The sequence below is a fragment of the Erythrolamprus reginae genome, chromosome Z (assembly GCF_031021105.1).
Source record: "Erythrolamprus reginae isolate rEryReg1 chromosome Z, rEryReg1.hap1, whole genome shotgun sequence".
NCBI lineage: Eukaryota > Metazoa > Chordata > Lepidosauria > Squamata > Dipsadidae > Erythrolamprus > Erythrolamprus reginae.
This window is the reverse complement of record NC_091963.1, coordinates 120,520,139-120,546,110: the sequence shown is the minus strand read 5'-3', so window position 1 is coordinate 120,546,110 and position 25,972 is coordinate 120,520,139. Positions and strand designations below refer to the sequence as shown.

Genomic DNA, 25,972 nt, shown 5'->3' with positions numbered 1-25,972 from the left:
TTGCATGGAGATTTCTTAGCTATGAACAGATGAGCACAGTTTGCATTTATTCTGATTTTTAAAATTTGTAATTAAAGTCTAATTTCTAGGAACTGCTTTATAGTCAATTCAGTTCAAAGGAACCCAAGGCTAACTGGTTTTTTACTAATACCAATAAAGCAAATAGATCAGGGTGGTGTAAATCACTGTTTTGGATTATAAACTTCAATTTACAATGAATACTTCTAAAGGCTCAAGAATAATTAACTTTATTTGGATTCTTGTTGCAAACTAATAAAGCTACAAAGGCATTTAGGAAGCTCGATCTATGCGGTGCAGGGGACAGCATCTGGGATTGGGGTACAACGTTCAACTTGTGTCTCTCCTTCTAATCCAACTGCATTGTAGCTGACACCTTGGATAGAGGCACTCCTCTGGGTTCCGTCATAGTAGTAACGGGTGGCTGTAGCAGTGAAAGGAACCTGTCCCCTCATTATCTTGCCATTCATTACCAGCTGACAGCTGTGGTTGGGTGGAATTTCAACCTCAACTGTTTCAGAATATGTGAATGATTTGCTATATGTATAACCTTTTTTCCAGTCGAAAGTTTTCTGTAATGAAATCTGCCATGATCCTTCCACGAAGCCAAGTATCCCTACTGTCATACCAAAAGTGAGGGTCTGAGCGATGGACATGCCAATATCCCAGGAATTTTCAGAAGTCACTGTCCCTGTTAAGGTGGTTGACTTCTTCACTGCTCTACAATCTTTGTTGGTAAGTTTGCTGGAAGCTAATGCCAAGCTTCCCTCACTGAAGGATCCCTGCTCTAGGTTATAATTGACATTGGAGATTCTCTGAGATTGGTAGTTTTTCTTAATGGTCAGGACCTCATAGTCTTTAAACCATTTTTCCCGGCCATTTTCACAAACGAAGAAGGCCTCATGTTTGCTGACCACCTTACCCAATCCAAGATAATTTCTACCAACATAAACTCTTTCCCCATTGCAAGTGTTGATGGAGTTGGATGGAACATTACCATATGAACCCGGCTGCCAGATCAGTGTTTCAAAGGAATAATCATTCACCAAAATCTGGAAGCTAGAAGAGGAATATTCTTTGTCTCCATATGGGTAATAGCAGTAAGAACCCCGGCTGGAACTGTAATAGCCAGCAGAACAATCTGAAACCATACAAGGATATTCATTTCTGCCAGCATGGCTATTCCAGTAAGACACAGCTCCACTGGGGATATAGCCAGAAAACCAAGCCCATCTCATGGTTGTTCCATAGAAAAGATTAAGGCTTCTACTGGAAGGCTGTTCCTCTGCTCCATCTTTTATTGCTGCACTCCTACTATCTGCATTGCCTGGGAGAAGGAAGCGAAATAGAAACAAAAGAAATCAGCTAAAGTTTCATGAAGAAATGGGGGAGAAGGAGCTTATGTAATTTCTTTTCCCTTTGAAAAATTCCAATACATACATACATACATACATACATACATACATACATACATACATACATACATACATACATAAATTGCCAGGGTCAAATGCACTTTCTAATCCATCAGTCTATTTCTTAAAATGAGAAATAACAATAGTGTATGCTGTCTAGATTCATTTTGAATTGGATGGCATACAAATCTAAAAATTACATTAAATTAAACTAGTAACTGTAACATATATTTCTTTTCCCAAACAAAGTCAGATGTACAGCTCCAATTCCATTTTTATTGCCACAAAAATATTGGCTTTGATTTGAAGCCCATTTTAAAGACTAAAACATAGATACATAAAATTATTCTGCCCATGTCTAGATATCCCAATTTAGGACAGAGGTCTTCAAATTTGGCAACATTAGGATTTGTGGATTTGACTGGAGAATTCTAGGAGTTGAAGTCCACAAGTTTTAAAGTTTGGGGATCCCAGATTTAGGAAATTATTTGAAAGTGGGATTCTTTCTAGAGGACAGTAACCAAGACATTAAATAGCCTGAAAAGAAAAACAAATCTGTAGATAAAGAGAGAAAGCATTCCAGATGTTTATAATGCTGAAAAAGAAATTATTTTTTAGTATCTGAAGGCTTATTTTGTAGAAAAGTTGAAGATAGAACAGGTTTTGTATTACATGGAAGTAGATTTAATTTTGATATGAGAAAAAAGTCCTAATAATTTTTTTCAATAATGGAACAAACAGCCTTGAGGTGCTAGACACTCTTTTGCTCGAGTTTTTAATCCACCACTAGCTCAGATGTTAAAAGTGCCCATCTTAAGTACCTGGTTTTGATTGTAGAATGTTTTTCTCTCTCGTTCTCTTTATAACTTTAAAACTAATATGCACATCATTGGCCAGCGACTCACTGATGATCAGGGATAGGAAGAGAGCAGAGAATAAAAGACACCACATCTGAAACAAAGATAACACAGGTATTTCATACTTTCAAAAGATGAAATTGAAATGAAACTGCCACCTTGTGGTATTCAACTTGTTCAGACATTTAGATTTTGAATAATAAAAACAGAAAGATATTTTTATATTTAATTCCAGCATGTGAGGTCTTAATGTAAAATGTCCATTAATTTTCTCCAAGGTGGTAAACAGATTTTTATAATTCCTCCATGCTGGAAGAATCTCAATTCTGAGAAATATCATTTGAATCTTATCGGTTGAATCACCTTTCTACATGACATTTGCAAGAGTTTTCTCCTGAAATAATATCCCCTTACTGCATCTTTCAAAATCCCACACTAATGTCTATAAAATTGTCTATTATTTTGTTTACTCCTAAATATATGCAGTGTTTCCAGCGGGTATCACTTTTTGAGAAAACATCAAGGGGAAAAAAATCTGTTAAAACCATTTTAAGCCCAAATGTTAATGAGTTTTGCATGATCCCCTTTGCTCTGATTTCCAGTTTACCTGAGAATCCATTGCAGCTTGTTGCCGAGTAATCCTTTTAATTAGTTGCTGCTTCACCTCTTTTCCTATTTATAGAAAAGAATATGAAGTCTGGATGGTTTATGTTGCAGCTATCATGTAGCTGCCTCTAGTTTCTAAAGCAAATATTTGAGCATATTTTGCAGCTGTTGCTATAATTTGGCTTCCCTCAGTATTTAAAGGCTTTGTGGAAGACTACTGCTGGGCCTTGGTGACATTGGCTGACCCCTGATCCTCTGAGAAATTTGTATCTGTTGTTTTTAGAGAACTCACATGATTTAAAGTTAGACAGAAACCTGCTAAATAACTTGCCTTAAAACTTGTAAAATATCTGCAGCAATAGCTGGTCATGTTGCTCCTGAAGATTAGAAAAATTCTGATTCTTCAGTTTATTAATCCCAGTGTGATTTTTTTAAAAAGTTAGCCATGTCCTATCCTTCCTTCCTTCCTTCCTTCCTTCCTTCCTTCTTTCTTTCTTTCTTTCTTTCTTGTTTGATTGATTTATATGCCACCCTTCTCTGAGGACTTGGGGCAGCTTACAACATATAAAAACAATACAAAACATCCTAAATCCAATTAAATTTAAAAACTAGCTAATCTAAAACCCAATTTCGTAAAAATCAATCATTCCAATTCAAAAGAACAAACATACATTTCATTCATCAGCCAGGGGGCTAGGATCTAATGGGCCCAATCCTGGCAGCACAAATGACTCTTCAAACTTTTGCAGAAGGCGAGGTGAGTGGGGGCAGTGCAAATCTCTGGGGAGAGCTGATTGCAGAGGGCCAGAGCCCCCACAGAGAAGGCTCTTCCCCTAGGTCCCAGCAAATGACATTGTTTAGTTGACGGGATCTGGAGAACACCAACTCTGTGGGACCTGACTGGACACTGAGACTCATGCGGCGGAAGGCAGTCCCATAAGTCAGTGTTTCCCAACCTTTTTTGAGCCGCAGCACATTATTCATATTTTCAAAATCCTGGGGAACATTGGGGGGGGCTAAAAAAAAGTTTGGACAAAAAAAATATATCTCTTCCTCCCTTTCGCTCTATTTCTCCCTCCCTCTTTCTCTCCCTTCCTTCCCTTTTTTCTCTCTCTCCATCCCTCTTTCTTTCTTTCTTCCTCTTTTTTGCTCTCTTTCTCTCTCCCTCCTTCCCCCTCTCTCTCTCTCTCTCTCTCTGTCTCTCGCTATCTCTCTTTCTTTCTTTCTTTCTTTCTTTCTTTCTCTTTCTCTGTCTCTCTTGCTATCTCTCTTTCTCTGTCTCTTGCTATCTCTGTCTCTCTTGCTATGTCTCTCTTTCTTTCTCTCTCTTGCTATATTTTTCTTTCTCTCTCTCTCTCTCTGTCTCTCTTGCTATCTCTCTCTCTCTGCCTCTCTTGCTATGTCTCTCTTTCTGTCTCTCTCTGTCTCTCTTGCTATGTCTCTCTTTCTTTCTCTCTCTCTCTCTCTCTTGCTATCTCTTTCTCTCTCTCTCTCTCTCTCTCTCTCTCTTGCTATCTATTTCTTTCTCTCTCTCTCTGCCTCTCTTGCTATGTCTCTCTTTCTCTCTCTCCCTGTCTCTCTTGCTATCTTTCTCTCTCTCTCTCTGTCTCTCTTGCTATCTCTTTCTCTCTCTCTCTCTCTGCCTCTATTCCTATGTCTCTCTCTCTTTCTCTCTCTCTCTCTGGAGCTTCCTCTTGCCGCTGCCATCTCCCCACGACTGCCTGGGGCCGCTGCAGCTGACACCCTCCCCCTACTACCACCAGTGCCCTCCCGCCGGGCCCCAAAGGACACTGGTTGCCGCCAACACCAGGGAAGCTCCAGCTGGGCGGGGCGCTGCCGGTGCCGGTGCCTCCGACCTGGAGCTCCCACTCGCAACTGTCCCCCAGCTACTGCCCAATGCTGCTGTTTCCGGCACTCTCCTGCTGGGCCCCAAAGAAGGAAGGCGGGGAAAAGGAGGCACGAAGACTGAAGCTCTCCTTTCCCCCGCCTTCCTTCTTTGGAGCCCAGCAGGAGAGCACCGGAAACAGCGGCATCAGGCAGTAGCCAGGGAGCAGCTGTGAGTGGGAGCTCCAAGGTCGGAGGCACCGGCACCGGCAGTGCCCCGCCCAGCTGGAGCTTCCCTAGGAACTTTGCGGCACACCTGACCTTCGCGGCACACCGCTTGGGAAACGCTGCCATAAGTAATCTGGTCTGATGCCATGTAGGGCTTTATAGGTCATAACCAACACTTTGAATTGCATCTGGAAACCAATTGGTAGCCAATGTAGCCTGCAGAGTGCTGGAGAGACATGGACATATCTAGGAAGGCCCATGATCATTTGCGTGGTTGCATTTTGCACAATCTGTAGTTTCTGAATGCTCTTCAAAAGTAGCCCCATGTAGAGAGTATTGCAGTATAGATGTAGAAGACCTGGCTCACATCTTATTTAATTGATGCTTGTATAAAGGGGTGAAAGATAGGTATCTTTTTACCAAACCTTATGTGAGGCTAGAACCTGAAAATAACATTTAACACAGCACAATACTTAAACGAAATGTTTTGGTTGAGATCTGCATACTTGAGACTAATTGGGATAGATTGCAGGGGTGACACTGAAATATAATTTTATCATATTTTATCTATGTCTTAAATTATTGTATTTTATTCCAACTTCATTTTATCAAAGTTAAAATAAAGTTCCAAGTTTATTTATTCCAATAAAGTTGGAATTATCAAATTTTAGCAAAAAAATGTTTCTGGAACCGGGCTATTCAATAAAGACTCATGTCATGAATTAAATAGAACTTGTTCTGTTTCCACAATATCTTTTAGACATTGGATTTTTTTAATCTGAGCTAGCTGAGTTGTTACATCTTAAAAACATATTTTAAAAAATATGTTTTTTTAAAAAAAATGTTTCATCATTTTTCCAATTATTTTGAGATAGAAAGGTTTCACTCCCAAAGAGCCACTATTTTACCCCAATTCTTCTCTCCATATGATTTCTTATTTGCTTAAAAAAATTCTACACATTAATCATATAATTAGCACAAGAGTATACAGTATCAAGTGTAGCCTTCAAAGGCTAAAGAGATACATTCAAGCTGTTATTTGCATTCAAATATTTTTATCTTTCCTGCTCCCAAGATTATTTATTTCCAAGGGTATTTACTGTATATCTAAAACTTTTCCATTGACTCATGTTTTAATATGTATGAAATTAACTAAAGATCACTCTTATATAAAAGTTATATAACAGTGATAAGTGCAGGAAAGTAAAGGTCATAAATTTTAAACAATGAAATAAGAAAAAGTCTCTCTAAGGAAAGCTGGCAAGGAAATTTAGGGATGCTCATTGCCATTAACAATTTTTATACTTCACACTATTTGTTGACTTTAATTCAGTTGATATATCCATGGAATCCAGAAAGTGATAATCTTGGCGACCTTAGCAACCTGCCGGTGACGTCAAAGCTTTGAACATCGAACATGACCCCGAACTTTGCCTGAAGTTTCAAAAAATTTCGGGTTCGGCATACCGAACACTGCAAAATTTGGTATGGACCCGAATTGTGCGAGTTCGGTTCGCCCATCACTACAAATAATCATTGGTCATTTGATGGTCTGCAAGGAATCCTTCCAAAGAATCCTTCCTCTTGAAAGAGCATATTTAGGACAATCATGACCTGGATGACTGAGAATCTCCACAGACAATTAGAAGATAAAATTCTGTTAATCTCATTCTAATAACTCTACACTATCTCCAACAAATTTACTTCCAATTAAGCACATTTCCCACACTGAAAAATATTTTTTTGTGGGAGAGGTAAAATTATGAACTTGGAAAAACTAAAACAACAAGCATGTTCTACTATACTGTACTTTCTATAGGATTTTCATAAAAGTTAGGCTTTCCCCCTTCTGTTACAGTATTTATTTATTTATTTATTTATTTATTTATTTTTTATGCCGCCCTTTTCTTAGACTTAGGGCATCTTACAGCATGGCACTTTTTACAATAGCACTTTTTAACAGAGTGCTACACTTTTGTAGCACTCTGAGTGCTACACTTTTTACAATACAGTGATCCCTCGATTTTCGCGATCTCAATCTTTGCGAAACGCTATACAGTGATCCCCCGCTCATTGCGAGGGTTCCGTTCCAGGACCCCCCGCAACGAGCGGGTTTTCGCGAAGTAGCGCTGCGGAAGTAAAAACGTCAAACTTCCGCGTTTGTCTTCGGGACTCATTGGAAAGCCGCGCCGCTGTTTTAAAACGTCGCCGCCGGCATGGGCGGCTTGCCAGCCCCCCCCCCCCCGAACCCAGGTGAGCAGCGAGCGAAGGGCGGGTGGCCGGGCGAAGGGCGGGCGAGCGGCGAAGGGCGGGCGAGCGGGTGCTGGGGAGGGCTTCTCGCTCTCCCGCAAGCAAGAGGGGGAGCGAACGGCGTGGGCAGGCTGCGGACAAGCCGTTCGCTCGGGCCGCTTCCCAGCTGAGTACTCAGCTGGGAAGCAGCCCGAGCGAACGGCGTGGGCGGGAGAAGGGCGCGCGAGCCGCGGGCGCGCGGGCAGGCAGGCTGCGGACAAGCCATTCGCTTGGGCCGCTTCCCAGCTGAGTACTCAGCTGGGAAGCGGCCCGAGCGAAGCGGCAGCAGCGAGGAGTTTGCGTGGGTGGTGGGGAAACTCCTCGCTGATGCCCGCCAAGAGGGGGAAGACCTAGGGAAGCCGCCCAGCAGCTGATCTGCCCGGCGCCATCTACGCATGCGTGCCCATAGAAAAAAAGGGCACGCATGCGCAGATGGTGTTCTGACTTCCGGGTTCAAAAATTGCAAATTAGCCTGTTCGCAATGGTCGGGGACGCAATAACCGGGGGATCACTGTATCGCGATTTTTCCACCCGATGACGTCACTCTCTTCCTTCCTTTCTCATCTTTCTTTCTCTCTCTCTTTCTCTCTCTTGCTTCTTCCTCTCTCACACTCTCTTCCTCCCTCTCTCATCTCTTTCTTTCCTTCTCTCTCTTTCTCTATCTCTCCCCCTCTTGCTGGCGGGCGGCGGGCGGTGGGCGGGCGAGCGGGGGCATCAGTGAGGAGCCGGGGTTTCCCCTTTGTGTGGGCGGCTGGGAAACCCCGATCTTCGTCTGCTCACTGCTGCTGCGCCGAGCAGATCAGCTGCTGGGCGGCCAAAGGAACCTTCCCTGGGTCTTCCCCCTCTTGCTGGCGGGCGGGCAAGCGGCGGGCATCAGCGAGGAGCCGGGGTTTCCCCTTTGCGTGGGTGGCCGGGAAGACCCAGGGAAGGTTCCTTCGGCCGCCCAGCAGCTGATCTGCTCGGTAGCGCAGCAGCAGCGAGGAGCCGAATCGGGGTTTCCCCTTTGCGTGGGCGACGGGGAACGCAAACTCCACCATCTATGCATGCGCGGCCATAGAAAAAAGGGTGCACATGCGCAGATGGTGTTTTTACTTCCGCAACCCTACATCGTGAAAAATCGATTATCGCGAGGGGTCTTGGAACGGAACCCTCACGATAATAGAGGGATCACTGTAGCACTTTTTAACAGAGCCAGCATCTGTTTAACTATCTGGGCAGAATGGTTGACTTCTTTCTTATCTTCTTTCTCACAAGGTGAAAATTAACCTTTACCACATAGTGGTAAAGAGAAGCAGAATAGAGCAAAACATCAGAGTGTTGGGGGCAGTTTCCTTATAACAAAGGGCCAAAATGTTTGCCATTTTAGAACAATAATAAAGCCATCAATTATACAACAATAAAATCATCCATTATGTATAAGATTAAAAAAAGAAGTTAACCAGAATTGTCCTAATTCGTTCCACTAACAGCAGAAGCATGCAATAAAATTGATTTGGTTTAGATAAAAGAAAGTAGTCCTTCGTGCAAAACATATTTATTGAATTAATTGCCACAAAATATGTGACAAAGATCATTAACAAGATATATTTCCAAGGGAAAATGCTCATTTTTCTGTATGTGCTTTAATTAAGAAGGTTCTACAAAACATGCATTTTCAGAACCTCTGTGGCACCAAATGTCATTGGAGTAGACAAGATAAGAAAAGAGGTCTCCAATTGTAAGCTTCTGAAAAAGATCTAAATGGCTTCAGTATGAGACAGCGTGTCAAAAGAACACCTGAAATTTCTACTCAAATATTTGCTTTAGAAACTGGAGGGTTCATGAGATATGTTTTCTATAAATCATTTTCAAGGTGCCACTTTGTGATAATCAGAAATGGATATTCTCGATTACTTATGAAACTCACAACACTACCCAATTAGGATTTTTCTCTTTGCAAAACAATTCCCACCCTGTAACCCTTTTTTTTCTCTGTAAATTATATAAATAGGACAGCAATTGCCATATCAAAAGCCTTGAACTTCTGAAAGAGATCCCAAGGTAAGTTGCCTCCATTATAAATATAATTAATAGGGGTTCAGTATTTCATGCAGATTACCTAACATGACTTGTGGATAGATGTCATCTTTTAGAAGAAGGACAGATACTGTAAATATCCTGGTGACATTTTACTGACACTTTTCAGCTTAAAATCAGTGCCTCTATTTTTGCTCAGTAGCTATGTCTTTTAGTTTATTTTTTATAGTAAAGTGCCACAGTGATTTCTCTAAAACCATCTTCTTGGGGTAAAAATCGAGCTATGTCTTGTACATATTACTCTCACCCTATTGGCCTTCCAAAAGGCCATGAAAACGTGGCTTTGCCAGCAGGTCTCGGGGCCATGAGTGTCACATCTAGTCACAACCGAACTGTGAGTGCTTGGTATGTATGTATGTCTGATTGGACAGTGTCAAGGGTTTCTATTGTTAGTATAATGGATTTTTTTACTGTTTCTACTTTATTTGACTTTTTTAACACTATATTTATTGTTGTAAGCCACCCTGAGTCCCATGGGATTGGGCAATATAGAAGTCAAACAAACAAGCAAACAAACAAATGATAGCCCCAAAAGCAGTCTGAAATGCTTGATGTCCAAGTGCCCAGGAAGGCAAACTTCTACTCATCTTTTTCTGCTAGAGATCAAACAGGCATTTTTTAAAGTTATGTTGGTCCAAACAGCCACATCTAGTATCCTACTGGCCCTGGGCTTCATTTCATTGCATGCAACTTCTCCACTCTAATTAGCAGCAAGGCTTGTAAGTGAAATACTCTCTTCCTTTAAGCATTGCAGAAGGCAGCGGGGTGGGTGGGATTGAACAAATATAAATGTCTCTCCTCCACTCAATCAGTTAATCAAGTCACCAGTTTGGTCTAATCATTCAGTCTATGATTTTTTGTACAGTTACTTAAAAGTAAAATGAATTGGTGACTTATTTAATGGGGAATTGTTGTCTTCAAAAATAGCCTATGCTATTTGCATTGAAACATTTTGTTTGATGTTCAAAAGCCTGGCACTTTTAATCTCATTTCTTACTACTCAGATTACCACATTTTTCTAGCTCCAGCCATACTTACCTATAGCTAAGTATTTTAAAAGTGCCTGTATAAAAATGTATTCTTTTTCTTTAATATATAAGAAGTGTGTTTAAAATATGATAGCACTAGCAAGGACAGAGGGGAAGGGAGTTAATAAAATGGCAGTTTATTTGCAATGTTTCAAAAATCTGAAATGATCTTCTTCTTTGTTTTCAGATGCATCTTCTGTTCTGCACTCTCTTCCTTTCATTGATCATAGATGGTCCCCTGGCCAATGAAGTCAACAGTCATCTTGAACTCCAAAAGAGAACAGTGAAGAAACATCCTCCTCGGTTGATCCCAGGTATATAAAGTGAGCTTCATCCATGGAGAAATTCCTTTTGTCTACAATCTTTTTTATCTTGAGCTCCTTGTTTGAAAAAGTACATTGAGATGTTCTCATTTAAATCCTTTCTACAGTAAAACAAAAGAAATTGCATTGTGGACAGAAGCAAGGCACACTATGGTGGTTATAACTTACAAGATTCCAAGATATCGTAAATAGTGCAACTATTTTTTAAAAGTTAACTTGCCCCAAATTCAAATTCTGAGTTAGCATCATGCTAGTTGAGGAATTCTGGTAGCTGAAATCTATGTATGTTGTATTTCCATACATCAGTACCAGGAGTAGAGCATTTGGATAAAGCAGGTCTCTTAGTGTTTCCTATAAAGAATCTCAAGTGCTGGAATCTTCAAAACTGATTGGTTAACCATTGCATGTTGGCAAGTCTCTGTGAACAGAGAAAGAGAAAATACAAGAGAAGTGAATTGAAGACACTGACTGCTATCTTCTCATCTAGGGTGTGGATTTTATATTTTGTGAATTGTAGTTCAAATGTGGGGGAGGAAGAACAACAAATACAAACCAGAACAGATTACAAGCAATAAATTGTATCACTGTACCCTCTAAGGTGCGCACCTGTGTGCCCACGCACCCCAAAACACCCCCTGCGCACCCTTTTCCAAGGCCACGCAAGGAGCCACAGCTGCCCCTGCCCCCACTCTCCAGCACCTCTGGCCCCCTCGCACCCCTGGCTTCTCGCCGCTGCCCCCCACCAGCCAGATCCACCCCTCTTTCTCCTCCTCCGCTTCCCACTTTGGGGCATGGCTCCTCCCAAGGCAGTGGTGGCTGCAACTTCTTGTCCTCCTGATCCAGCTGCTAGCCGCTCCGAGCACTTTGGAAATGCCTGCCCCGCCCCTCTCGCAGTCCCTTCGCTGAGAGCACCTTCATCCCGGCTGTCAGCAAAGGGGCTGCAGGAAAGGTGGGGCAGGCATTCTTCTCACAGTGGAGGCCGGCAAAGGTTAGTTTGAATGTTGGGCGCGCACACTCCCCATCCCCCTGCCAGCCTGCCCAGAACATTCAAACTAAGAAAAACCTTCGCCAACCTCCACAGAGAAGAAAGGAAGAGAGAGAAAGAGAGAACAAGAGAGAGAGAAAGCAAGAGAGAGAGAGAAAGAAAACCAGAGAGAGAAAGAGAACAAGAGATAGATAGAGAGAGAGAGAGAAGATAGGAAGAGAGAGAGAGTGAGATAGAGCAAGAAAGAAAGAGGAGAGAGGAAGGGAGTGAGAGAGAGTGAGCGAGAGGAAGCAAGAGAGAGAGAGAGCAAGAGAGGGAGAGTGGAAGGAAGAAAGAGAGAGAAAAAAGATAGAAAAAAGGGGAGAAAAAAAGAGAAATGAGAAAATGATTGAGGCAGAGAATGACAGGAAAGAGAGAGAAACAGAGAGAGAAGTGACTCTTGATTTAAAACATATGGTAAAAGCACTTAAATAATAACAGAAGGAAAAAACCCAGCCCTCACCTGTTTTTATTAATACTGTAGTTATGTTTTTGGTTTTGCTGGTTGTTTTAGTTTTAATAGTAATAGATTTTGGTTTTGTTTTATTATTAATTTCTTTTAATAAAAAAGAAGGGATTTATTTATTTAGTTATGTATGTATGTATGTATGTATGTATGTATGTATGTATGTATGTATTTATTTATTTATTTATTTATTTATTTATACTTCTATGCCGCCCAGTCCCAAGGGGACTGCTGCTCAGACACTATACTTTTCCGCCCACCCCGAAAAATAAATTAGAGGGAACATTGGATTGTATATACAGTATAGTATATAGTATATAGTTCCCTCACTGGGAAACCCTGCCTCCGGACTTCCGTTGTGAGCCGAAGTGCTGGGATTCCCCTGAGCCACCCCTTGCTGGGAAACCCCACCTCCGGACTTCCATTGCCAGCCAAAGCGCTGGGATTTCCCTGAGCCTCCCCTCGCTGGAATTCAAAGCAGTGCCGGCAAAAATGAAGGGAATCCCAGTGAGGGGAGCCTCGGGGAAATCCCAGCAATGCAAGAACGGGCGCTTCGGCTGGCAACATGTGTGTGTGTATATAAGGATCATATACAAATTCTAGCCTAGAGTTTAACTTCCATCCATTAAAATTAACAGAAACCTTAAAACATAATCTCCAAAATTTCACTCGATCAATGTTTTCAGTATTTTTTCTTTGAAGAATTTCCCCACTTATAAAAGTTATGGAGGACTCAAAATGACCTTAGATATCAATTGAAAATGGTTTTCATGAAAAAAAACCTATATATTTTACAAATAAAAATGATGAGGAGAGCCACAGTTTAATATTTTTACAAATGATTTCTCAGTTTTGATTTCATGAACCCATGAGAAAGTCTTGGACACGGTAGTGTAGGAATGCTTATAAACAAATGATTTAGTAAATGGATTGGAACTATGTTAGAATCCTACAGTACAGACCTAAAGGTGTTTTCTTTCAAAAGGCAACTGGACTTTCTGTCTTTTGAAAGACACACCTTTGTGACAAGCATGACATGGACGAATAAGAATTTCCATGGACATACAGAAATAGATGTTACTGAAATGGCTAAGAAAGATGTCCAGAAAATATGCTTATATTTCTTTATTAAAATTAATATTTTTCTCTATTTTTCAGATGAAACCAACAGTGCTCAAGACCAGAATGATGACATCCAACATTCTAGCAGAAATGTTAGTGTTTTCTATGAAACTACTATGAGTTGGATGTTATTCCCAGGATCTATACCCACCGAAGCTGTGTCTCACTGGAATAGCTATGCTGGCAGATGGGAATATCCTTGCATTGAACGGGGCTGTGCTGCTGGCTATTACAGTCCCAGCCAGGGTCCTTACTGTTATTACCCATATGGAAACAAAGAATATTCCACTTCTGAGTTCTGGGTTTTGGTGAATGGACATGAGTTTGAAACCCTAAGCTGGAGAGGGGGTTCATGGGGTAAAGTCCCCCCAAACTCCATCAACACCTGTGCAGGTATAGATTTATATGTTGGTAAAAATATGTATGGATTAGGGAAGGTAGATAGTAAAAATCAAGCTTTCTTCCTTGGTTGGAACGGTAAGGAGTACTATTATAAATATTATGATGTCCTGACCATTAATAAAGATTATCGCTCACAGAGCCTCTCCAGTGTTAGGTACTTTCTAGACCAGGGATCATTCACCGAATCAGGCATATCTATAGTCTCTAGCAAAGTTACCAACTATGATTGTAGGACAGTTAAGAAGTCAACCACCTTATCAGGAACAGTGACCTCCGAACATAGTTGGGATGTGGGCCTTTCCTTCTCTCAGGGCATAGGCTTTACAATGACAGCAGGGATACCTGAAATCTTTGGGCTATCATGGGGCATTTCATCTGAGAAAACGTTCAACTGGACCACAGGTTACACACGGAGTGAATCGATCACTTACTCTGACACAGTTGAAGTCGAAGTCCCACCCAACCACCACTGTGAACTGGACATGGGTGGCGTGAAAATGAGAGCAAGTATTCCCTTCAACGCCACTGCCACTCGTCACTATCACAGTGGAGCAACCCGAATTGCCCCCATCCAAGGTACCAGTCACAATGCAGTTGTGGCTCAAGTACGAACAGTGATTAAAAGGTGTGAACCTCTCCCAGATGCACTCCCATGCAGTACACAAATCCCAGAAGTGATCTTCTAGCCAGGTTAATGATTGTGTTCTCACACATGCTCAGCCCAGTTCATGAGTTAATCTAATTCATGGATTCTCTTGTTACATTGAATGTATCACAGGAGTTGGCTTGTCCAACGTATTAGCCATTTGAAAAAGTAATTAAAATCAAAAGAAGCATTTTATATGAATGCAGCCACTGTCTTTATAACCATGGCTGACAATAAACTATACTAAAGAAATACTGGATTTCATTAATACTGGCATTAATGACCATCACAGTTCCACGACAAAATGAAGCTGTTCCCTTTTTATGTTCAGTGTGCATTTTCTACTCTTTATCATGTCCTCTTCTTCCAATGGTTGATCTTATGTTGAACTTTCTTTTCATTTCTAGCTAAATACTGCTACTGTACAAAAGGAACATTAAAAATATTCAAAAATGGTTTAAAGATCTGAAGTGTGGCTTCTTAATGACTTCTTTCAACTTTACAATTGGATTACACAAAAAATGGTAGACTGGGCTACACAGAAGTCAGTTTATGACTCAGTTTTAGGGGATCTGAAATGCCTCAGCATGTTGTTACAACAACAACAACAACAACAACAACAACAACAACAATAATTTATTAGATTTGTATGCCGCCCTCTCCGAAGACTCGGGGCGGCTCACAGCAACGATAAAAACAGTATTATACTGGCACAAATCTAATATTAAAAAACTAAAAACCCTATCATAATTAAAACCAAACAGCACATACATACCAAACATGAATTATAATAAGCCTGGGGGAAAGGTGTCTCAAATCCCCCATGCCTGGCGGTATAGGTGGGTCTTAAGTAGTTTACGGAAGACAAGGAGGGTGGGAGCAGTTCTAATCTCCGGGGGGAGTTGATTCCAGAGGGCCAGGGCTGCCACTGAGAAGGCTCTTCCCCTGGGGCCCACCAGACGACATTGTTTAGTCGATGGGACCTGGAGAAGGCCAACTCTGTGGGACCTTATCGGCCACTGGGATTCGTGCGGTAGCAGGCGGTTCTGGAGGTACTCTGGTCCAGTGCCATGTAGGGCTTTAAAGGTCATGACCAACACTTTGAATTGTGACCGGAAACTGATCGGCAGCCAATGCAGGCCACGAGTGTTGTAGATACGTGGGCGAATCTGGGCAGCCCCCCGATGGCTCTCGCAGCTGCGTTCTGCACGATCTGGAGTTTCTGAACACTTTTCAAAGGTAGCCCCATGTAGAGAGCGTTTCAGTAATCGAACCTCGAGGTGATAAGGGCATGAGTGACTGTGAGCAATGACTCCCTGTCCAAATAGGGCCGCAACTGGTGCACCAGGCGAACCTGGGCAAACGCCCTCCTCGCCACAGCTGAAAGATGATGTTCCAATGTCAGCTGTGGATCGAGGAGGATGCCCAAGTTGCGCACCCTCTCTGAGGGGGTCAATAGTTTCCCCCCCCCAGGGTAATGGACGGACAGATGGAATTGTCCTTGGGAGGCAATACCCACAGCCACTCCGTCTTGTCTGGGTTGAGTTTGAGTTTGTTGACACCCATCCAGTCCCCAACAGCCTCCAGGCACCGGCACATCACTTCCACTGCTTCGTTGACTGGACATGGGGTGGAGATGTACAACTGGGTATCATCTGCATATCATCCGTATACAAACCGTATACAAACCAGAACATCAACTTACAGTCTTTGAGTATAACTTTGGCCTGCATTCTTTATTGAAGTACTGGTAATAGGGTAAAAAGGGGGTGTTCTCTGTGCCACCATGCACCCTTAGTTTAAATCTAATACATAAATACATTTATTTGGTAAATTTATATGGCTACCCATTTCAAGTATGTGAAAAAAGTAGCCCAGTAGCGAGATAGGCAGCAAATAGATTTAATTAATAAACATGAATCTAAGCAGCTAATAATACTAAAAATTTGAAATCTCAGCTGGAAAATTTCAGGTCATATTGACTTTCAACATAGACTTGAGAAAGGCTTCACTGCAGTATTTGAATAACTTGAACTTGAGGCATTGTGTGATTCTCATCACTAATTCTACAATTGTTAATGCAACTGGAATTAATACCCCTATGCTGATATACTGAATATATTTGTATGTCCCCCTCCCCAACTCCATTCCTAATATTTTTTATGAAGACAATAATTCCATCTTCCTCCCACGTCACCAGAAATTAAACTTTTCGGAATAGCTTTTCTGAATAGTTGACTATTTGGAATCATTTACAGTGTTGCATTTTAGTATTCTGTCCACCAGAGGTCAGCACAGACCCATATTTTTAAAAAATGACAGTCTTTATGAAAGCTGAATTTCAGTCTCTGGCTAGAAGTCAAGGAGGAAATGAAAACATGGCCCTTTTATGTAACACACACACTCCTGGACAATTACAGTTGTGCACTGATGTTGATCGTATAAAGTCACACTGTCCTGTTCTGATTGTCTTTTCTCGCTCATTTTCTAAACTCTCTTTTTTTTTAGTGTCAAAAAGTAAGCTAATATTCTTCCAACAATGGATAATGTCAGATGGACACATTCCCAAAATACGTTTCTTTTTCCTTGTTTTTGTTGTTTTATGGTTGTTGGTGCTATTTGGATGCCATTGAAAATTTATATTTTCTCTTCAGCCTTAAGACAAAATTGTGCACAATTTTGGATTGAATTGAATACACGTAGTTCTCAGTTTACCAGCAGGATTAAGCCTCAGATTTCTGTGGTTAAGAGACATTTGTACAATGGGTTTTGCCCCATTGTACAACTCTTGCCAGAGTTGTTAAGTGAATCCCTGCAGTTGATAAGTTAGTAACCCAGTTGTTAAATGAACCTGGCTTCCCCATTGATTTTGCTTGTGAGAAGGTCACAGAAAGGGGATCACATGACTTTGGGATACAGCGCAGGTCATAAATATGAACCAGTTGCCAAGCATTATGAATTTTTATCACATGATCACATAAGGATGCTGCAAAGGTTCGTAATTGTGTAAAACGGTGGCACATCGCATTTTTCAGTGCCATTGTAACTTTGAATGGTCATTAAATGAACTGTTGTAAGTTGAGGACTACCTGTACTAGCAATCCTTGCAGCAAACACTCCTTTAACTATAGAACCCTTCATGCGTTCATAGTTTTTTGTGTGTGTCCCTGGGAGTTACCGAATTCAGTCTCTTAATACTCAATAGACATGAAGGAGAATTTGTGTGCTGCCAGATCCTCCCACGTAATTTGTCAATTAACCAATTTTAAAAATCCTTACATACCCAAAGACATCAAGGGTAAGCTATGAACACAAAGCTGCTTATCTCTCCTGGGAGGCACCCTTTGCTCCTATAAGATAGATCCAATGAAGGTTTTGGCCACAAGCCACCTGTATTTTAGGCCAGGGGAAGAAGGTGGGGCTAAAGGCCACTGGGAGGTCTTGGGCTCATCACAGTCTCCCAGCCGCACCTCCCTCAAAGGTTGTTGTGGAGAGGAGTGGGGAGAAGAGGCTGCTCTGCCTGCCATCTTGAGCTCCTAAAATAAGGTGACCAGATTATAACTTTGGTAAAGCCGGACACCATTGACCGGGGCAGGTGGGGAGGCATGGACAATGGGCGACTGAAAAATCTCTACAGACTTTTACCTCGATGTTTGTTTTTCTGTATTGCTTCCCAGTCTGGCACTTATATCAATTGATTATCTTTCCCGTTTTTTGAAAAGCATACTGGAAGCAGCACTCTCCACTCCCCAATACTGGAGAGGTGCGCACTTGGTCTCCAATACACACACTCCCCGATCTCTCTCTCTCTCTCTCTCTCTCTCTATCTCTCTCTCTCTCCCTCCCTCTCTCTCTCCCTCCCTCCCTCTCTCTCTCCCTCCCTCCCTCTCTCTCTCTCCCTCCCTCCCTCTCTCTCTCTCTCTCTCTTCAGGAGGAGGAAGCTTCTCCCAGTGCCCAGAGAAAGGAAAGGCTTTATTCGCTCTGGACAGTCCAGAGAAAGGAAAATCAGGACGCAGGGCAATTATTAAAAATTGCGTCTGGTCACCTTATCCTAAAGGAAAACTGGCTAATAATAACCACTAATAAAACCACAAAACAACCTATGCATTTTTTTTTCATTTTTGAACTTAAAGAAACTTCCACATAATTATAATAACAATCGTTGTGGACTGTTTTGGTCAATCCCGCTGTACCAAATACAGGTAGTCCTCAACTTGCAACAGTTAATTTAATTTACTTGACTTCATTTGGAGAAGGTTCAAACATCGGCCAAGGTTTCAAGTTACAACGGCACTGAAAAATATGACCATTTTTCACAGTTGTGACCTTTGCAGTATTCCCATGGTCATATGATCAAAAGATGTTTGGCAACTGGTTCATGTTTAGGACAGACGCTGTATCCGAAGATCACAGCATGTGATCACCTTTCTGTGACTTTCTGACAGGTAAAGTCAATGTGAAAGCCAGATTCACGACAACTGGCAGTACTCGCGTTGCATCCGGTACGAGCCACACTATAGTCTAGTAGTGGAAATGGAGATGCGCACACATCTCCATGTCCCCAATGCATGCACACATGTGCCCATGTGAGATTCGGCTTCTGTGCATGTGCCAGAAGTGAAATCTCACATGAGGGATGTTCACGTGCATGAGATTTCACCAATTTTCGACTATTTTTTGCTTTTGCGCATGCGCGGAAGCAAAGAAATAGCTCAAAATTGGTGAAATTTCACACATGCAAGTGCCCTAGCACATGCACAGAAGCCAAATCTCATGTTGATGTGTGTGTGCCCACCCAATGCACACCCACGCCAGTCTCCGGGAGCACACCAGTAGCGCCAGAGACAAGGAACCCTACACTGACAACTGGGTTACTAACTGTAGTGATTCACTTAACAACACTGGCAAGAAAGTTTGTAAAATGGGGCAAAAATCAAATTTCTGCTTAACAACAGAAATTTTGGGCAGAATGATGGTTGTAAGTCAAGAACTACCTGTACAATTTCTGATTCAAAGTAGAAAGGTTTTGGTGTGTCATTTATCCATCTCAGAGTTAACAGAGCATCACTGTTATGCACCAAAATTCCCGGCTTTATAGCAATAGTAATACTACTACTACTACTACTACTACTACTACTACTACTACTACTACTTCTTGTTCTTGTTCTTCTTGTTCTTGTTCTTGTTCTTCTTCTTCTTCTTCTTCCTCTTCCTCTTCTGCTTCTTCTTTTCCTCCTCTTTTCCCTTATCTTCTCTCTCTCGCTCTCGCTCTCGCTCTCGCTCTCTCTCCTTTCCCATGATCTTAGCAACACTGACACAGAAGCAACCAAACTTTCAAGAGTCAATCTGAGGCAGGTTAAAGATTCATGGAAACTCACTAGCACATTCTCCCTGAGGCAGTCCATTCTCTTAGTGTCTAATCTAAGTTCCTTGTTTTCAGCTATGTAGTAAAAGTCAATGATTTGTTTCCAAAAGCATCCGAGCATGTGCAGAGTGGCAATATTTACTATGGAGTAATTCCAGCATGCCAGTATGGATTCCAGAGACCAGAGATGGATTCCTCTTGGTTTGGACTGGTTTGCCTAAACCGGTAATGACCCACTGGTGATGTCATGATGACATAATGGAACCGGTTCGGCCAGTGCCAGTCTGTGGATGCTGCCATCTTTGGGGGGGATTTTTTTCTTCTTCTGAGCATGCACAGAAGCTGCATTTCTAGCACTGCACATGCATCACCAGATTTTTTTTTCCACCTTTTTTTCTGCACTGCTCATGTGCGCGTGAACCTATGGGACACGAATACACGGCACGGGAGAAGGCCAATCGGCAATGAAGTAAGTTAGAACCCACCCCTGGATGGCACCTCTCTTCCTCTTTAGGTAAATGTACGATCCCAGCCACTCTTAAACTCTCCATCCCCACTTCATCAGATCAAATAGGAAAACATGGGCCACGTGCATTGCGCTATTGCGCACTGCCCCACACATATCCCCCAGTATAAAGTAACTGAAGCTTAGTCACTGACTGAACCCAACCCATCGGGTAACATAAGCTTCCTTTGGGATAATGGCTGGAGAGCCTGACATTCCTCCATAGGGCTGCAGCTGTATTCTGAACTTGCATTAAAAAAACCACAAAAAATTCCAAGCAGGCATCTGCTGATCACCTTGCAGGCTCGTTTTCCTGCTTGTAAGGACTGGTCTCCCTGGATCTGACCCGAGGCCATTTCCAGTCCAGAGACACCATCCATTCTTCCTCTCCCCCCCCCCCTTCCCACATAGCAGATCCATCCTCACGTGGGAGAGAGGGTGCCTCTCCCAACTAAGCTCTGCAAATTAAACCAGGCAGTGCAGGCTGCTGAAGCATATCTCCCATAACCAAGATCCACCCACCCAGCCTATCTGTCTACCCCTCCCGCATGAGTGGTGGGCAGGGCTGCCTCCAGCCAGAATGCTCCTCGCTCCTCTTGATCAGGGCAGATTCAAGCACACACACTAGGAGCTGCAACATGTCCCAGAGTCCCAACCAGCCAGAAGTCCCTGCAAAAGGACAAGGTACTCCAGATGCTCCTCCAGAGGAGCCCCCCTGTGCTGAACTGAAAGCCAACTTTGAAAAATGGTGAGTGGGGCATGGAAGATAACCAGCAGTGAGGTATGTGTAGATTTTTTCTGGGGTTTTGGGAAATGCTGCTGAAGGAAAGCGAGATGGTTTGGAGAAAGAGACAGGTGGTACTAGAAAAGGGGGCTAGTGTGAAACTGAAGCCAATGATAGGAGGTCTTGATTTCCACTGCAAACCCCTTCACCATATTTCTGAGGTGAGCCGCAGGGTTATTCAAGGGTAAATAGGCAGTCATTTAATATGTGGGCTTTCATGCAGCACATGGGCGATGGCTTGGATGCCCAGAGCAGAGGTAAGGTGGGGAGAGGAGAGAATTTAAAGGAATCCAAGCAATTTCTTGAATATAAGGCAGAGAGATTAGTCTGGGTGCCAAACAGCAACATTGGACAAACCGAGCAGGAATTTCAGGGCTGGTTTGTGATAATTGGTATATGGAATCTTCAGAAAATGTCATATGAAAGTCCTTGTTATTATAAGCCAAACTACATAAACTAGGTCACTGACTATTGGCACCCATTGATCACGATAAACAGGCTTGGCCTCTCAGACAGCCCCAGGACTTTGACCCCAAGTCAGAACTGCTATATGCAAACTCTTTTCCTAGCTTTTTTTTTTCTGGAGCACTATAAATCAGTGACACCAAACTCTGTCAAAGGTTCCCCCCCCCCCCATTTTCAAGCAGTTTTAGCAATGCTAAATCTTAATGCGTGCCCTTTTACTATACATTCTCCTGATCTTCCTTTGAGTAAGAATTAACCTGAAAAAGCATTTTCAGGAATTCAGCTTCTTTGCTTAGAAACAATCACATTGCAAAACTGCCTCTCTTTAGAGAAAGTACTACAATCAAGCCATTGGTCAACTTGGGAATTATTGGGAAGAAGAAAATGCAAGGTCTTTGCTTACCTTTGCTAGCAAGATAAATCCACTCATCTCGCCTCATAGCATTCAAAAGAAAAGTTGATGCAAGAACAGCTACTAAACAGTTTGGAAATACCAGCAGCTGAAGTGAGCAGATGTTAGCCTGATAAACATTCTGGATAACAGATAACTGGAAGCTCCACCTAAGAACAGAATACATGAACTTTTTTTAAAAAAATAATCATATTTATCAACAAGCTCCTCTCATTTTAATGGGAATTTTCTTTGAAGAGTAGAATTGATAAAACAACTAACTATTTTTGCCAGCAACTTACTCTTAATCTGAATTCATTGAAGGAGGTGTTAAATAAATCGAAACATAGAAAAACATAGAAAATATACTGGTTTGTGTTACGTAATAAAAAGCACAGGATATAGATAAATTACTGAACTGATCTCAATATACTCTCTTCGGAATCACTGTAATGTTCACATCCACTATAAAGGATCACTTGTTTTATGATGGTGGTGTAAATTTTAAAAATAAACAAATGTGTGACTAGTTTTCTTTTATAACTATATAATTATTTATAGCACAATTATTATATATAACAATTTATTAACAGGATAAGATCTCACCCTGGGAAGTGAAGACAAGAGAAGCCATAAAGATAAAAGGAGAAAAATCCATCTTGCAATGAGTAGATTCAAACTTCATTCCAGCTGCATTTCAGGCAACAATAGAGCAGATTTTAAAAAATAAGCAAATGCAGTCACAAGCAATATGCGATTTTTATGATCAAGATAGGCCAGTGCGCATTAAGGACTCTTTCCTTCGTGTTTGCTAAGTGACCTGGATAAATTTGTAGGGCACATTTCATTCTCAGAACAACATCCTGCCCCCCCCTTTTTTTTAAACTTCAGGAATATTCTCTCCCCTTCATATGTTCCCACTTTCACTGAGCCCCACTTTTCCTTTTGGTGACATCACAATGATTTCATAATCTCCTATTTATTTCTATCTACCAAACTAATCCTAGCGCTCCTAGGAAGAGGATTTGATGCTGGACCTGCTAGTCATAAGGTCTTTATCATTTCCTTTTTATTTTTCCCTATGATAGGCATAAAAATAGAAAGGTCCTAATCTGGGAAAGCCAAATACCCAGTGAAAAATAATAAGGACAATGCCAAGGGTCATTTTACATAGAAACACCATTGAAACAAAGATTGTAAATAAGCAGACTTTAAAAAATAAACATAAATTTTGGGTTTCAAACAGGAAATCCTATACACTCTATTTAGGCCTATATTATACTCAGCCAACTCTTATAACTGAAGCCTTATAAATCAAGCCATTGTTCTAATGATAAAAACAGCCATCGTCATTCAGCAACTATTATTTATTTAGTGTATTTCCAAGTCACCTTAATCAACCCAGTTTAGCATACAACATATTGGTAGTACACACAACTAAAACCATAATAAAATAAATTAAATTAAAAGATACCAGCATAAACCATGGTTCAAATAACTGCTATATTAAAATAGATTTTTTATTTATTTATTTAATTTTTATGCCACGTTTCTCCTTAGACTCAGGGCGGCTTACAACATGTTAGCAATAGCACTTTTTAACAGAGCCTATTGCCCCCACAATCCAGGTCCTCATTTTACCTACCTCGGAAAGAAGGAAGGCTGAGTCAACCTTGAGCCGGTGATAAGATTTGAACCACTGACCTACAGATCTACAGTCAGCTTCAGTGGCCTACAGTACAGCACTCTACCTGCTTCACCACCCCGGCTCAATTTTAATTTTAATCTGTCACCTAAATAGAGAGAAAGGGCAGGGGTGGGCTTCAAAAATTTTAGTAACAGCTGCGGCAGCAACGTTTGCGCGGTTCTCTCGGTGGCGCGGTGGCAGCGAAAAGGCTGGTGGCCTCCGAGCAGCTGGGAGAGCTCAGCGGTAAAGGCACAGGGGGTTCCCCTCGGTGCGTGGGCGGTGGGGAAGACCCAGGGGGGTTTCCCTCGGCCACGGAGTAGCTAAAGAGCTCGGCGGCGGTGCGGTGGCAGCGTGGGCGGCGGAGTGAGATCCGGTGGCCCGAGCAGCAGGGAAAGTTTAGCAGTTTTTCTTTTCCCCTGGTTACCTTTTCTCTGGTGCTCGTTTCCTCGTCGCCAGATGTTAGATCCTTGCAGGAATGAAGGACTGCACTCTTGTGGTGAGTAACGGTTCTTTATTAACAACGAGTAACGGTTACAGAACTAAGCAAAAGACAACATGGCCGTGCCTGGCAGCTATATATATACAGGGCTGCCAGGCTGAGCCAACCAATCCCCTTGTAGTATTTTCCCGCCCAAGGAATATGGGGCGGGTACAAGGCCTAACTATCCTCTGGACATAACAGGTTCTCTGCTTGGTTGGTGAATAGGTGGTCCTAGCTGGCCTCCTGCACCATGGCAGCAGGTGCACATTTTTGCCCTCCTCGGGCTCCAGAAACCCTCCAAAAGCCAGAAATGGGCCCATTTCTGGCCTTCAGGAACTTCTAGGAGTCCCATTTTTCATCCTCCCCAGGCTCCGGAGGTTTTCCTCATCCTTTTTGGTCTCTGGAGGCCCCCCAGAAGCCAGAAATGGGCCTGTTTCCAGCCTTTCAGAGCTTCCAGAAGGCCCATTTGTCACCCTCCCCGAGCCGCCATGTGGACCCTGTCTTTATCTTGTATCCAAAACAGGCATGTGGAGATTCCTGGGAGGAATGGGATGGGCAGAGCCAGCTACAAGTGGGATTGAGGGATTTGCTGAACTGTGCAGAATCTTTGCTAGAGGTTTGTCCCAACCCAGGCGAACCCAGAGTAGCCCACCCCTGGGAAAGAAGGTTCTTCTGGGGGTAAGATAGTACAAAAAATGGGGGCCACCACTTAAAAAGCCTATTGTCTGATTCTTACCCTATGGAATGTAGACTAGAGGGCCCTCAACCTCTAGGAATTTGAAGCAGCAAAGCAGCAAAAATTAATGCCTCATGTAACTCAGCGCAATGTCATGAAAGGCTTTAGACATGATGATTTGCACATTATCAGATTATTTCACCAGGGATAAAATGAGACATATTATTTGGGGTGGGTCTTTGGGGATTTATTGAATTTATAATTGAAAAATATGGCATACTAAGTTTGATTATATTTTAAGAAGTTATCATTTCCCACCCTTATAGTAATTTTATGATCTTAGCTTTCATAGTACTTAATTGCATTTTTATTCAAAGTAAAGACGTTTAATGAGCATTTGTCTATAAAGAAATCATTTCTCCTTGTTATATTTTAGTCTATTGTTTCTATTAGGGAGGGGTGGGTTCAGAATGGTTTAGATTGGTTTTCCCGAAACAATAGTGACCCACTTGTGATGTCACGATGGCATCACCAAACTGGATCTGTCAGTGCCGATCCATTGTCACCACCAACGTTTTTAATTTAAAAAATTCATTAAAAAAAATATTTAGCTATATTTTTCTTTTGACCATATGCAGAGGCCAGGTTTCTGGCACTGTGCAAGTGGTCGCCATCTTGAGGAAGCAAACTGGCAGCAAGATACGTTAGAACCCATCCCTGCTTGGGTCCCCTCAACTTTTCAGTCCCAGAAAGCGGCTAAAAATTGCCCTTCTGCTTATTTTGCAGCCATGCAACCTTTTCTGTCCCTCCCATTCTTATTTTTTACTCCTATATTCTATTGTTTAGGTATAAATTTTGTTAATGTAGAAGTTTTACTTAAAGCTTATTAAGGTTGCCCCCAATCATTTGTGTATCTATTAGGAGTAAATCCCACTGGAAGAGAATAGACTTACTGCCAAGTAAATATGGGGAGACTTTGCATAATTGAGAAATAGAGTATTGATTAGTACCATGTGCATTATAGAGAGAAATGAAAACTTCTGTAACAACAGATTGTTTGTGCCCAGACTAGGTAAGAGTGAGTGTGTGTGTGTGAGAGAGAGAGAGGAAGAGGAAGGGAGAAAGAAAGAGAAAGAAAGAAAGAAAGAAAGAAAGGGGAAAAGGGAAAAAGAAAGAAAGAAAGAAAGAAAGAAAGAAAGAGAGAGGGGGGGAGGGGAGAAAAGAGAGAGAGAGAAAGAGAGAGAAAAGGAAGAATGCATCACAAACCCTGGCACTAGATGTGGCTTCAGAAGAC

The 25,972-nt window shown here is 42.0% G+C and overlaps 2 protein-coding genes and 1 long non-coding RNA gene across 3 annotated transcripts; 1 reads left to right on the top strand and 2 right to left on the bottom strand.

Moving 5' to 3' along the window:
* Window positions 1-234: 234 nt before the first annotated feature.
* On the bottom strand, window positions 235-10,807 carry LOC139153762 (natterin-3-like). Its single transcript, XM_070728132.1, has 3 exons — window positions 10,352-10,807; window positions 2,255-2,384; window positions 235-1,345 (listed from the first exon to the last, which is right to left on the bottom strand). Exons 2-3 carry the CDS (start codon window positions 2,382-2,384, stop codon window positions 306-308), a joined length of 1,170 nt encoding a protein of 389 aa, XP_070584233.1. The 5' UTR covers window positions 10,352-10,807; the 3' UTR covers window positions 235-305.
* A 5-nt stretch (window positions 10,808-10,812) lies between these two features.
* On the bottom strand, window positions 10,813-23,317 carry LOC139153764 (uncharacterized). Its single transcript, XR_011556884.1, has 3 exons — window positions 22,441-23,317; window positions 21,847-22,004; window positions 10,813-11,082 (listed from the first exon to the last, which is right to left on the bottom strand). It is a non-coding gene; the product is annotated as an uncharacterized lncRNA (long non-coding RNA).
* On the top strand, window positions 13,186-14,364 carry LOC139153137 (natterin-3-like). Its single transcript, XM_070726733.1, has one exon. It carries the CDS (start codon window positions 13,186-13,188, stop codon window positions 14,362-14,364), a length of 1,179 nt encoding a protein of 392 aa, XP_070582834.1.
* Window positions 23,318-25,972: the final 2,655 nt, after the last annotated feature.